This window comes from Vombatus ursinus, unplaced genomic scaffold (genome assembly GCF_900497805.2).
Source record: "Vombatus ursinus unplaced genomic scaffold, bare-nosed wombat genome assembly UNPS02014841.1, whole genome shotgun sequence".
NCBI lineage: Eukaryota > Metazoa > Chordata > Mammalia > Diprotodontia > Vombatidae > Vombatus > Vombatus ursinus.
Window position 1 is genome coordinate 30,401,498 of NW_020954619.1, and position 13,958 is coordinate 30,415,455.

Consider the following 13,958-nt stretch of genomic DNA (forward strand, 5'->3'; position numbering starts at 1 on the left):
ATGGTGATAGATTTACACTTCATTCACACTCCTGCCCCATGCTCATCGCCAAAGGCACACATCTGGGAGACAACTGGCTGAGGCAAAAGTGTCAGACTTTGGCCAGGGAAAAGAATGAGGTTAACTGGCCCATGCTGAACTCTGGTCTTTGACCTTACTCTAATAAGGCTGAAGCCACACTTGCCAATCAGCCACAGACAAAAATCACTTTCCCAAGGCTACACAAATAAGGCATATATTTATTTAGTCTCGAGACTCCAAAAAGATGGTGTTGCTAAGGAAAGGGTAAAAGAGAAATACTTAACAAGCAGTTGACCCTCCATGTTTTTCCAGGATACTTTTAGCATCTCTTCTACATTCTGTGTGGGAAGGGGGTAGACTGTACATTCTTCCAGTGGAGCCTAGACAGGGGTAGGCTGGTAAATATTTAGCAACCACTTCTTTGAGTAAAAAAGAAGTACAATCAAATTTTAAAGTTTAATCTGCATTATTAACACTTCTTTAGGTGTAGGTAATCAATAAAACAATAAATCAAGCCCTGATTTGTAGCATTTGTCAATTTCCAAGGTATAAATTCTCACACTGATAATTTAATAATCAGCTCTCAGTTTGAGCTGGTTCCAGCCCATTCTGGAGACTAGGATGTTCTCCATTCCTGAAATATTGCCACCAAAGCTTCTAGTACTGGATGAAAGAAATGGTTCCAGAGATGCATTTTCCCAAATCAAATCAAATTTTCTCCAAATCAAAATGTATGGAGAACATCTTTGTAGATGAGAAGACACTTGCTTTGATGCTTCTCTGCAGGTTAAAGAACAAACGATGTTATACCACTAACTAAAAAAAAAAAATTAAATACTATTTTTCAAGGCTTTTGGATCCCTGGCATTTTACAGTTATTTCATCATGATATAAGTTGGCATTATATAAAAAGGCTCACAATTATTATGCTCCTGTTTATAAAAAGGATCTGTTAATAAATACATTATTTATACAGGAACTAACTACCTTGAGTTGTTTAGTATCTAAAGCATTTTTGTTAATTTCTCTTTAACAAGTATCAGCACTGATGTTCACATTTAAATTTTACAAAATTATAGTAGGAGCTATTAAAATCTTGTGTATCCAAGAATTTCTAATCTCTTATTTAAAGAGGGCACATTTCAATATGCTTCTGGTAATGGAAGAAAGTCTAAGTTGAATCTTATGGCTACAAAAAGCAATGCTCAATTTTGACATTTTAGCTCTTAGCAAGATCTGTGTGAATACTGATATGGTTAAAAGATATTAGAGGGAAATGGAGAGTTTACAATCCATAGTGGCATCACTGTCATTATCTATAAAGCTAAAAGAAAAAAAAAGTAACACTTCTGGTCCAACTGACCCAATGAGATATCTGGTATTACAATAGAGTTTTAACTTCTGATTCTACCTCAGATTTAGGAAAAAGGGAAAAGGACCAGAAAGGCATTCACTTTATAGGTCTTTCATCAGTAGTCACTCAAGCGACTAACAGATAAAATGAGTGGTACTTGAATGACTTCAATAGTCCTACTAGAATGAACAGGAAATATAGTAAACAATTCCTCTTCCTGCTTTGTTGTACCAAAAGTGTTGTGGGAAGAAAAAAGCTTCAACTAAAGAACAAATGACATATTGACAGTATTCATTTTCTCACTTTAAGAGAGCTGGGTACCACTATGGCCAGAGAAAGCAAATCACCACTACCACCACCCCAAGCTTCAAAGGTAAGCTTCACAAAATTTGTAAAAGATTCAACTCTTTTTTACGGTGATTCCTCTCTTTAAAAAAGGAAAGAGAAAATAAAAAATAAGAGAGGAGGGGGAGGACAGGACAGAACAGGATAAGAAAAGGCAAGACAAGACAGGGCAGGAAAAGAGAAGACACGAGAGAGGAAAGGAAAGCGCTAAACTGGAAAGCAAAGAGAAAGGGAGAAAGGCAAGACAGGAAATCACTCCCAAAAGGTTTCAAAATGAATAAGAATTAACAAACCACAAAGCAATAACTCTTTTTGACAAATAACTAATCAGTCCAAATGAGATTCAAATTTTCACATTACTTCCCTTAAAAAGTATTCACAGTTTCAGAGTTACTTGGGAACTAATATTTATACCAAATAGTCATAGGACCCTAGAGCTAGAAGTTACCTCAGAGGCCTTCTCTCACCCCCTCATTTTACAGATGTTTTACTGATCAGTCAAAATTATTTCTATGCCTATTTTTTTTCTGAAAGGTTTCCAGAAATAATGTTACTAGACTAAACTGAACAACAGAAGGATAATAGCACCCTGGTCTGGAGGACCTGATCCATTGGCTAGGTCCATGCATTACTGTTTAGTCCAGACACTAGATCAGCCTAAGAAATGATCCAGGAAGTCAAGCACTCCCTCGAATTATATCTGATTCGAGCTGCTCCAGATTGTAACATTCACTGGCAGCTCACCCTATCCAGGCCACTCCCCAGGTTGCTGGCCCAGAAAGAAAAAATAAACTTTTCCCTAGTGGCATCATTCATTCCAGTATGTGTCCTGATGTGTTATTTCCTTCCATAAACCACACCAAAGAACCATAGACTTAGAGGTTATCTAGTCTGCCCCCATTGTTTTATGGCAGGGAAACTGAGGCCCAAAGAAACTTGTATGAAAGATCATACAAGTAGTTAGTGGCAGAGCCAAGGTTTAAGCCCAGGTTCTCTGACTTCAAGCCCAATGAAAGTTCTTTCCAATGTACTATACGATTTCCTATGAGGACTATTTATTTTCCTAACAGGCTGAAAGGTTGCCATTTACTGATGAGATTTGATAGCTCCTGTCCTTTAATCTTAAACTTCCAGGCCACTAAGATTTTTGAAAAAAGTTATTGAAAAATCCAACAGTTGCCACTGCAGTGATAGTGTGATTGCTAAAGTCATTTCTACACTGTCATATATAACCTGATGCTTTTGATTATGTAATTTTATTTTTAAAAATTGACTGGACTTGTCCTATTCCCAGAACATAGGTTAAATTTTCTGGCTTCAATGCTTCTACTCCTGCTATCTTTATCACCTGGAGGGCCCTGCCCATCCATTTTGGATTGTGGAAATACTATTATCCTTTAGGGGCAGGTTTCATATCAACTTCTTCACGAAGTCTTTCCTCATACTCTTCAATGAGAAGCAACTCCAGTGGCCATGTCTGTAGCTCTCTTATGGCAGTCATCACATTCTATAACTTCCATTCTAGGTATCTGTGCATATGTTTGATCCTCGCTTCCAGACTGTAGACTCCTTAAGAGAAGAACGAAAGAAAGAAAGAAAGAAAGAAAGAGAGGAGAGAGGAAGGGAAGGATGAAGAAAGGAAGGAAGAGAGGAAGGAGAGAGGAAGGAAGAGAAAGAGGGAGAGAAAAAGGAAGAGAGGGAGGGATAGAGGGAAGGGAGGAAGGAAGGAAGGTAGGAAGGAAAGAAAGAAGGAAGGAAGAAAAGGAAGGAAGGAAGGAAGGAAGGAAGGAAGGAAAGTTACCTCAGAGGCCACCTCTCATCCCTTCATTTTACAGATTATTGATCAGTCAAAATTATTTCTATGAAAGGAAGGAAGAAAGAAAGAAAGGAAGTTCTGTACCCTTCCCGACCCCTAGACCAGTGCCTTCTGCTTAATTGCAGGAGGTCAACAAATGTTTGTTTGATTTGTTTTTTAAGTTCCCCATTTGTGCTAGGAGCTCCCAGAATGGAGAAGCAATGAAAGTAGGGAGGATCCTGAGGAACTTAGTGAGTAACAAGGACGCTTTTGATATAGAAAAAAATACTTTTAAAGCCATTTTTCAAAAACCATTTTCTTTATTTATACACAGCATGAAGTATGAACTTTTTTCTTGAAAAATAAGAGTTTATTTCAAACCTTTCCTCAAACTTAATGGAACAATATCTGAAGTAAAATCACAATAATGATTTGCTTCCTATCTGGAAATACTTTCACCAATTTGAGAATTTTTTTTTACCAGCATGGTTTAATATTTTAGCATGAATGTTATAGCTTTGGGGCAAAAATAATGAAGCTTAAAAGAAAATATTCATTTATTTAAATGGAATCTTTAACTACTTATTCCATTTTTGATATAGATTTTTTAAAAATCCAACTGCCTTTTCTCCCATATACTCCAATAAATGACTAATAAAGTCAAACAAGGTTCTTATTTTTTGTTCCTAAGATGATTAACCAAGTTGCCAAGATACCACTTCTCAATACATGAGTAATCATTAGCAAACATCCAATTACACCAGAACATATGATCAACTGATGTTTTAAATTCCATTTCTTCAAGACATGCACAGGGTGAGTTTCAAAGTGATCATTTCTAAAAATACTAGAATACTGACAGTTTTGAAGCTCCATAAACCATTGGCTTTGAAGAGAAATGTAAGCAAAGCACAAACAGTCCTAGTAGCTCCCGAGGAATGGCAACTCACATTACCAAACTAGCAAGCAAAAAGATACCACATCTTTAAATTAATTATATTCCAGCAACTTTTCAAATACATATTTCCTGATGTAAAACAGCACATTCATTTGATTCAGAATCTATGATCACTTGAGTTGTGATTATGACCATATGCTTCACCTTTAAGCTCTTGGTAACTAGAAACTACTTCGGCAAATTTGAAAGGTACTGTTATCCTAACATAGGATAGGAGATGGACTACACATGCAATCTCTTTGCTCTAGAGAACTCCCAGATGAGGGAACTCCCTCTACCAAAGAATGCCAACACATTCTCTTCAATTTAGAGTTGCCTAGAGCACTGAGAGAATTAAATGACTTGCCCAGGGCCACACAGCCAGTATATGTCACATTTGAACCCAGGCCTCAATGGCCAGTTCTCTATTCACTATACCACATGGCCTTTCATATATTATAGATAAGAGTAGTAAATTCAAAAACAGAATAAAATCCTTGCAATTATCAAAGTACTGTATGTCAAGGTAGGCCTTACTATCCTACTTTGGAACTGGCAATTAGATACAATTTTTACTAGAATCATACATAACAAGTAACAAAACACTTAAGTTCCTTCAATGTTGATGTGTTCACTGTCACTGTGCAGCTGAAGTTTTTGGACTAAAGCTGCCATATTTTCTTAGAATGATACTTGTAAAAATTAGTTTGCCTGATCCAAATTTCAGAATATGAATTAAATGTCTTAAATTAGACTTATGATTTAAGCATTCAGCTGTGATTTTTGTTTTTAAATTTTTAAATGACCAAAAAGGAAACTTTTTTATTATTTTTATTTGGTCTAGACCTGTAATTTCACTAGTTTAGCATAGGAACTCTCTCTACTCATGCAGAACTACAGATCATCTATAATTTATTGTGTTATTTGGAGATACTGAGAAGTTATGGCCTCATACCTAGTATGTGTTAGAGGCAAGACTCCAAAGCTGGCTTTCTATCTATTGTGTCCTATCCGTGTAATTTTATTATTAAAAAATGCTCTCAGAAAACAGAAAATCAGAAAGTGGTATTTTATGCACACTCAGGTTATTCAATTTAAAAAGGAGAAAAAATGCTTAATACAATGGACCTCTCTTCAATGTCAATATTTTTTTCCCTGTACCACATGAAACATTTTTCCAATTACTCTCAGGAAGGAAGTCTTTGATATCATTTTTATCCTTCAGGATATTGTCTTCTAAAAACATTTATCCTCTTAAGATTTAGAATCCAAATTATGGCATATGCCATCACTATGCCATAGAGAGTAATTAATTATTAACAGCCTTTACCTTAGCTAAACACAGGAATGACAACCTCATGTCAGGGCCTAAGTCTCTTTAGTGAACTTTTTCCTTTCCTGATCTAGTTCTGTTATATGGTGAAACACTTTTTACAGATGCTAAGCATGAAGTATTTAGTATACATTAGGGTCCAAACAATCTGTTTAATACATATGAATTCCCTTTATTTTGTCTTCAACAGGTCCAACAAAAATGTCTTTCTAATTTTGATGTCACCTAACTTTTTGCCGGTCAGCAAGGGTCTAACAGCTTTTCATTATTTTTGTCTACTAAAATTTGAACTTCAGGCAGAAAAACAAAAGTGGCCATTGCTTTTCATACAATTGGCCAATCTTCCTCCCAGGGTTGCTACAAAAAATTCATTCTGGTCCTGTTCATTTATTATTAGAATACTGACATTCCCTCTATATTCCAAATATGTGGTAGTTAACAGTACCAGTTCATAATAAAGTCTGGCTTCTTTTTAAACCCCTGCACATTCTTGGGGCCCTCGCTGTACATACCAACATTCCCCCACCAACATACCTAGAGGTTAATCTCTGGTGCCCCCTCATTTGCACAAAGGAAACTTGTCTTGCTTTTAAAGGTAAATTTGATTAATCTGATATAGGCTGCATTTACAACTAGTCCCATCAAGCAAAGAAAAAAAGGACTGAAGCAAGGGAAGCAGAGAAGACTTTGGGAAAGTATTAAAAGAATACTATCCTTCAGTCTATGGCAAGTCCTTATCTGGGAACCCTTATATGACCCCACCCTTACAGTCTTGTCCATATACCTACCTTCTTCCTCTTTCCCACACTCCCCCCTCAACTATTCTCCCAAAATGGCCCTTGGACCACAGGGAACCATGCACTCTGAGCCAGGGGATCTGACGATTGTCTCTGTTCCTCCTTCCCCTACAGTGCTCCAGGCTCCCCTTTGTCTGACCTCTCTGGCAGAGTGAGCACAAAGGGGAAGAGGACCCCTCGAGCATCAAAGGGGGCTTTGAGCTGCTCCTGCTCGAAGACGCCTTTCTGGCCTCCATCCTCACCAAGCTCCCCTTCTTCCGAAAGGCTGAAACGCCAGGCCCCGGCCCTATTCACGCAGTAGATTGTCCCATCTAGGGCAGCGCAGCGGAAAGGCTGTAGCCCGAAAGGCTCACCAGGCGGCCTCAGGTTCGAAGCGCATTGACTCCAACGCTTGGCAAGGCAATGGTAGCGGAACACGTTGACACCTCCACTACCACTGGCTGCTGAAGCTCCGGCCACTGCTTGAGGTTCCCCTCGCGCCCCGCACAGGTCAAATCGATAGATGAAGCCTTTGAGGGCCACCATGTCTGCAGAGCGCTTGCGGCTGCTGCTGCAAGGGCACTCCTGCCACTCGTCCCGCCGGGGGTCGTACTTGAGCAGGCGGTAGAAAAGAGAGCCGCCCGAGACGTAAATTTCTCCGTTGCACGTGGTGGCTTCGTGGGCCACAGCGAAGGCGCCCTTGGGCAGAGGAGCTACGGAGCTCCAGCGGTCCGCGCGGGGGTCGTAGCGCTCTACACTAAACAGACACTCGCCCCCCACAGCGTAGAGGTAGCCGTCCAGGGCCAGCAGCTTCAGCTGGGAACGGGGCTGGTTCAGGGACCGAACTGTGGTCCAAGTGTCAGTCACTGGGTTGTAGCAGAAGACCTTGTCTGACAGGCGAGCCCTCCCCTCGGGTCCCCCTTGCAGGATGCCCCCGGCCAGGAAGAGGTAGTTGTAGAGAACGCACATGGCACAGCCTTTGGCATTAGCCCCCTCAGGCAGCCGAGTTAGGACCTTCCACTGCTTGTCCGCCTCCTGGTAGTAATAGATGACCGAGTCACTGTGACCTCCCTCCTCCTCAGACGAACCCGGGGCTGGGGCTGGAGGCGGGGTAGGTGGCTGCTCCCCTGGAGACAAGACAGAGGCTGATGGACTCTGGGGCCTGCTGCTCTCCCGACTCTGGGGTCGGCTGCCCACCCGCTCAAAAACGTCATTGATCTCCGCCACCAGAAGGCAGCTGCGGCCGGCCTCCATCCTGCGCTGGAGGATGAGGTCTCTCTCGGAGCCCGTCAGGCGGCCGTAAACTGATGGCTCCCGCAGCACCTGGAGGTAGTGGTCGCTCATGAAGCGATAGGCAGCCTCCCGGAGCTCGCTGAGCCTCTGCTGCTTAGCCAGGCTCAGTACCTGATAGCAGTTGCTAAGGGTAAGCTGCGCCCGCATGGCGTCAGTGGCGCACTGCAGAGCGCAGGGCATCTGAAGGAAGCGCGCCCCGGCGATCACCTCGGCCACATTGTCCTGCTTCACTTCCCCCATCTGTCCAGTGTACAGGTAATCCACCAGAAGCCGCAATGCCGCGTAGCTCACCCCCTTCACCCGCAGGATCTCCCTAGACGAGCGCGCTCTGAAGTAGTCGCTCTTGGCAGCCAGCACTGACTTGTGCGCCTGGATGCGGCGTCCAGCCACCTCGATCACCAAGTCCGGCTCTTCTCCCAACGCGCCACCCGCTGGATCATTGCTCTGGCCAATGCTGCAGATGCCGCGGCGGCTGCTGCTGCTGCCGCCGCCGATGCTGCCGCCGCCTCCGCCCTCCTCCCCCACACCACTCTCCGGGTCCCCAAGCTGCAGCGGTTCCTTCCTGGGCTGAGCTCCAGTCTGGATACAATAAGTGACAGGCGGTGGCGGCGGCTGAGTTGCGCTCCTCTGGTCCGCCCTAGCAGCCTCCTCCTCCTCCTGTCCCGACTCCTCGGACGTGGCATTAGAACTGTTGATTTCCCACTGGTTCTTCACTACCCGATTTCCTTTGCAAGTAGAGGAGAGGGGGGAGACTTCTGTACCCTCTGCCGCGGAAGTCGTAGTTGCACAAGGCTGCGGTGGAGATTTGTTCAGGGAGCTAAAACACAAGGACGAGCTGAGACTGCAAGGTGTGTGTGCTGAAAGCTCAGTCGCTTCCGCCCCGTTGGTTCTGGTCTCTCGGCACTTTTCGTCAGTGTCTAGGCGCTGAAAGTCCCCTTCCCCAGGTGTTTGGTCCCCGTTCTCTCCACTTAATCCTTTGTTAAAGGTGACCCCAGACTTCGACCCATTTACCTTGCCATCCCCTGAGTATAGGACGCAAGAAGCCACTGAGTTCTCCATGGTCAGGGTTTATCTGGGCTGCTGTTCCCACTTACGGCTTATCAGTAATACAAAATCTCCCTGACTTTTGTTGTTCACGGTTGAGAGTTACTTTGGGGTTTCTTGCTTCACCTTCCTTTTCTGGCACACGGTCAAATCCAGTTTCCACACTGAGCTTTTACATACTGGTAGTTGTTCCCCTTGACTCTCTTCACCAGATCTGGGTGTGTCAAACTCTAGATGCACCCGCTGCTGAACTTTTGGACTTTAATACCTTCTTCATTATATTGCTCTTTATTTGCTGAGGAAGGCTCATTGGATCAGGTCTCTTCCCTAGGTGCTATTGCTTGAATTAATATACAGGAAAACTCTGAAGCTACAACCAGTTGTTGTTTTTTTGTTGTTTTTGTTTTTGTTTGGGGGGGGGAGGGGCGTTAATAGTTCTTTCTTTACTGAAGTGAGTTATCAAGGTGTGGTTATCAAGCCAGGACATGCATTTTCTTTTGGTGAGTCACTGTTTACCCACTTTATCACTTTTCATTTCATTTGACTTTCCTTCCATGCCATTTTTGGCAAATGCATGTCTAAAACAGGTAGGCATTGTAGAACAGAACTCATTTAGGATCTCAGCCTCTACTCATTGGAGATAGTCTCAGTAAGCTTTCATTGAATGCCTTTCTATTTGAGATTAGTGTTTATGAAAAGCCAACCAATATCCTTGTATTCTAGTAGAAATTAGTGTCCTGACCTATCAGCTGCTTTTGTTTTTTAATCCAGATGGTCAGCTGGACTCTAATATAGAGAAATGTAAGTCCATAATTCATTTGTTCTGTGGCTTTCCAAAAACAATTACTACAGGTATTTGCATGTAATCAGAATCCTTCCTTTTTCTCTTCCTTTGTTGGAGCATCAGGTGTTTCCCTGGGCTTCATCACTTCATGTACTTCTTGTCCCTGTTGGGGGAAAAAGTCAACAATGAAAATGCTTGAATAGGCATTTTTGCTAGGATTCCCAAGGGGGTGGCCCCTACTGTAATGAACTTCCACAGAACATTTTCAGCTTAGAACTGGATACATGACAGTATTAGAAAGCCCTAGGAAAAGAGATCATGAATTTCCTTGGATATCTCTTAAAACACTCTATTTGTACTAGCTGTTTTAGGTGAAATACTCTCTGGGGAACAGGATTTATAATTCAGAGGGACCTTAGTCTAGTCATTTTACAGATGAGGAAACTGAGGCCCAGAGAGGTGAAATGACCTGTGGAAAGTCTTACAGGTAGAAAGCAGTAATGTTAGAATTCAAAACCATGCAGTGACTCCAAATCCAGCCTTTTCCCCACTATGCCATGCTTGTTTCTGCTGAAATTTCAAGTTTATGTTAGTTCTCATTTCTATATCTATGTCCATTCAAAATCTCTGAGAAAATAAGAAGAGATATAGGAGTTTAATCAGCACAACAGGTAGAAACTATAGTAGATGCTCATTACTAAGAACCGAGGGCTGAACTATTGAGGTTATAGCTAACTTTCAACAACTAGTGGAAAGAGCAAGAAAACGGCTAAAAGACAGTTTCACACTGGATTCTTTATTAAAATGTCACATTTATTTCTTTGGTCTTTTAAACTCAGTTACTACAAGCAGTTTCCAAGAGAATTTGTTTTCAGATGATGTGTCTTAAATTGGCTTCCATGGACATCACATATTTAATACTCTCCAGAGGCCCCAAATTCTAACTCTCCGTTTAAATAGATCTTTCAGCAAAATCACTCCAAGAGTGTCCTCACTTTTCACAGTTGTTTTACAACTGGTGCAAACATGAAGGGAGTGGGGGAAAGAACCCACCTCATCCTACCTGAAGGGCAGATGTGGGCACCTGCATATGTATTGTAAACTAGAAGGAGATTATAACAACAAATTTTTTTTCCTAGATTTTCATTCAATCCTTGTAGTTCACTGAAGAAGAATGTAGATTTCCTCAGTCAAAGCACACATAAAGGTCCTTAACATGTCAATTCTTTGAGAAAGAGAATATTTCAAAGAATTTAATTTAATTTAATTTAACCTAAGAGAATCCAAGTTTGTCGCTCTAACGGCAAAGTATTGTGTGGTAAAGAAAAGTGTGGGGGCAGCTAGGTGGGGCAATAGATAGAGCACCAGCCCTGGAATCAGGAGGACCTGAGTTCAAGTTCGGTCTCAGACACATAACACTAGCTGTGTGGCCCTGGGCAAGTCACTTAACCCCATTGCCTAGCCAAGAAAAAAAAAGTGTCAGCATCTCAGATAAAATGGATTAAAATCATACTTACCCTTTTAATATCAATACTTTTCTTACTTTCAATTTAGGAAAGATAATGTCTCTCAAACCCTTCAATATCTGACTCCAACTTACCTTCCTAAGCTTACTAAGACATGGACCCCTTGGTCCAGTCAAACTGGTCATCTAGAAATCCTGCCTCAGACACTATCTGCGTTACCCTGGGCAAATCACTTGATCTGTTTGCCTCAGTTTTCTCATTTGTAAAATGGAGATAATAATAGCACCTACTTCTCAGGGTTTTTGTGAGGATAAAATAGGATATCTGTAAACTGCTTAGCACAGAGCCTAGCACATAGTATGCAATTAATAAATGTTTCCTTCCTTCTTCCTTCCTCCCTCTCCTCCTCCCTTCCTTCCTTCCTCATACCTTGCACTACCATTCCTAAAATCTATGTGTCTTGGTTCGGGTTGTCACCCATACTTGGAATGCACTTCCTTCTGGCTTCTCATAGAATCCCCTGGTTTCCCTGAAAGCCTATTTCAAATGCTACCTCCTACACGAAGCTTTTCCTGACTCCTCCCTCTCCCCATCTTTAGCTGCTAGTACCTCCCCACCAAAATGAACTTGTACTTATTTAGTATATACTTACATATTTACATGTTGTGCCCCACTATACAATGTAAGCTTCTTGAGAGCAGGGGCTGTTTTGTCTTTGTATTCCCAGTACCTAACACAGCAAGGGCAGCTAGATGGCCCAGTGGATAGAGTAACCTGGCCTGAAGACTTATCTTCCTGAGTTCAAATCTAGCGTCAGACATTTACTATCTGCCTGATCCTGGTCGAGTCACTTAACTTTGTTTGCCTCAGTTTCTCATTGGTACCATGAACTGGAGAAGGAAATGGCAAACCACTCCAATATCTTTGCCAATAGCATCTCAAATGGGGTCACAAAGAGTCAGACAGGAGTGAACAACAACAAACTTAACACAGCGTTTTTCACATAGTAACAGCTGAATAAATGTCTGTTGATAGATTGATTGATTGTCAGTCCCCAATCATATAATATAGTGGGCACCAAAATGAGTATGTCACTTTGTTCTGACCTTCTATACTGAAAAGACATCCATGTTAATCTTAAAATTTAGGAAGTCCAGTGCCCAAAGCTTGGTTTTTATCTGAAAGACTCTGGTTGTGCAAAGGGATGGTTTCTTACTATATTAGCTTTTTTTCCTCTTCCCCAAAAACATCCTCATCAACAAATATTTATAGACCACTTACTATGTGCAAAGTCCTGACCTCTTGACTACAATAATTTCAAGAACAGGAAACACCAATCTATGGTGTATGTAGGTAAAAGACATTACTTAGGAAAACAGAAAAACTCTTGAATGTTTATTCAGCTGCACAACTGCCTAATTTTGATGATTATGTTTCTACTTAATCACTATGATTTTCCATGATAGTTTTTTTTGTTCCTAGTGTGGTATTGTTATAAGGCATCCAGAAAGTTATTTCAATAAGCTATGACTTTGGAGAGAAAGTTATAAAATAATTTAAAACTTTCTAATACAACTTGAAAAATAATAAAATAATTTTGCAATAAAAATTGCACAATGTAACCATCTTATATGACACCAATCTTTAACATTTAATCCATGAAAAATTAATGGAAAATATCATAGACAAAAGAGGTGCTGATCTCCAGTTCTTTCCTTGACATTTGCCAATATCTTTTAAAACTTGATTTCTTAAAGTTTGCTTTTGACTGCAAAAACAAACAAAAAGAATCCTAATCTGATTATTGTGCATATCATGTTAGTGATTGAAAATATAATTTTATTGATTTCAGATCTAAGTTGCAGGAAATTTTATACAGAGAAAATGAGCTCAGAAACAGTATAGATAGAAGATGAAATCTTAATTATTTGGACAAAATCAGAGATATTGCTTTGACAATAAAGAAACATAAAAATGTATAATTATGAGTTTGTTTTCTTTTTTAAAGGAGGACATTTCATTTAGTGATGAAAAAAATTAATTAAAATAAAAATGCTTGCACTTTTTTTAAGTCTTTATTATCTGTATTTAAAGAAGTTTCTTTATTAAGTAATGAATTTTTGCATTGTTTTCCAAGTTTTTGTGGTGATGACTCTAGCATTGAACTAACCACACTTTTTCATCTGATCTTCATTGACCCTAGCATGTAAGTGGATTGGGATATGGCCTGTGGCCCCAGACCAGAAAAGAATTGTCTCAAGAAATAATAAAACAGTGACCTTGGCCTTATCAACACAGTGCTCTAATCAGCTGAGCAAATCAACAATTTATATGGCACCAGCACTCATAGTCCCAATCTCATTGAATATTTTTCCTTGCAAATCCAACTGAAATTGTTACTGTTCCCCAATATGTGGGTTTTTCTTTCAAGCATATTAGCATCTTGCAAACATGTATTAACAATTTTAAAAGGTAATGAACGCCCTGTCTTAAGACTAAGCACAGACTAAGAACTATATTGAGTAATCATTACTATATTATTTTTTTTAGAATCAGTATATATAAAAGGCAACAATTTTAAAGTACTGGAGATTGTATATCAGTTTTTACCTTCATAATGCTATTTTAATATGTGCTTTGCATCCCATTCAACTTCCTCTCTTCCTTTTCCCATTTATGTAACTAGTAAACCAGTACTAGAAGTCAGTTTTTGGGATTCCTGATTGGTCACCTGCTCTGCAGAAGTGTCCATCTCCTTTAATGGATTAAGATGAAGAAAAAGACAAAAAAACAGTTCAAAACCAATTCAA

At 40.6% G+C, this 13,958-nt stretch overlaps 1 protein-coding gene across 1 annotated transcript in view; it reads right to left on the bottom strand.

The window, feature by feature from the left end:
• Positions 1-3,853: 3,853 nt before the first annotated feature.
• The window catches only part of KBTBD11 (kelch repeat and BTB domain containing 11), a 33,083-nt gene continuing 22,978 nt past the window's right edge, over positions 3,854-13,958 (bottom strand). The window contains exon 3 of the mRNA XM_027840225.1: positions 3,854-9,845. Coding sequence (XP_027696026.1) covers positions 6,691-8,913 — 2,223 coding nt within the window. The 5' untranslated portion in view covers positions 8,914-9,845 and the 3' untranslated portion in view covers positions 3,854-6,690. The remainder of the gene's footprint in view (positions 9,846-13,958) is intronic.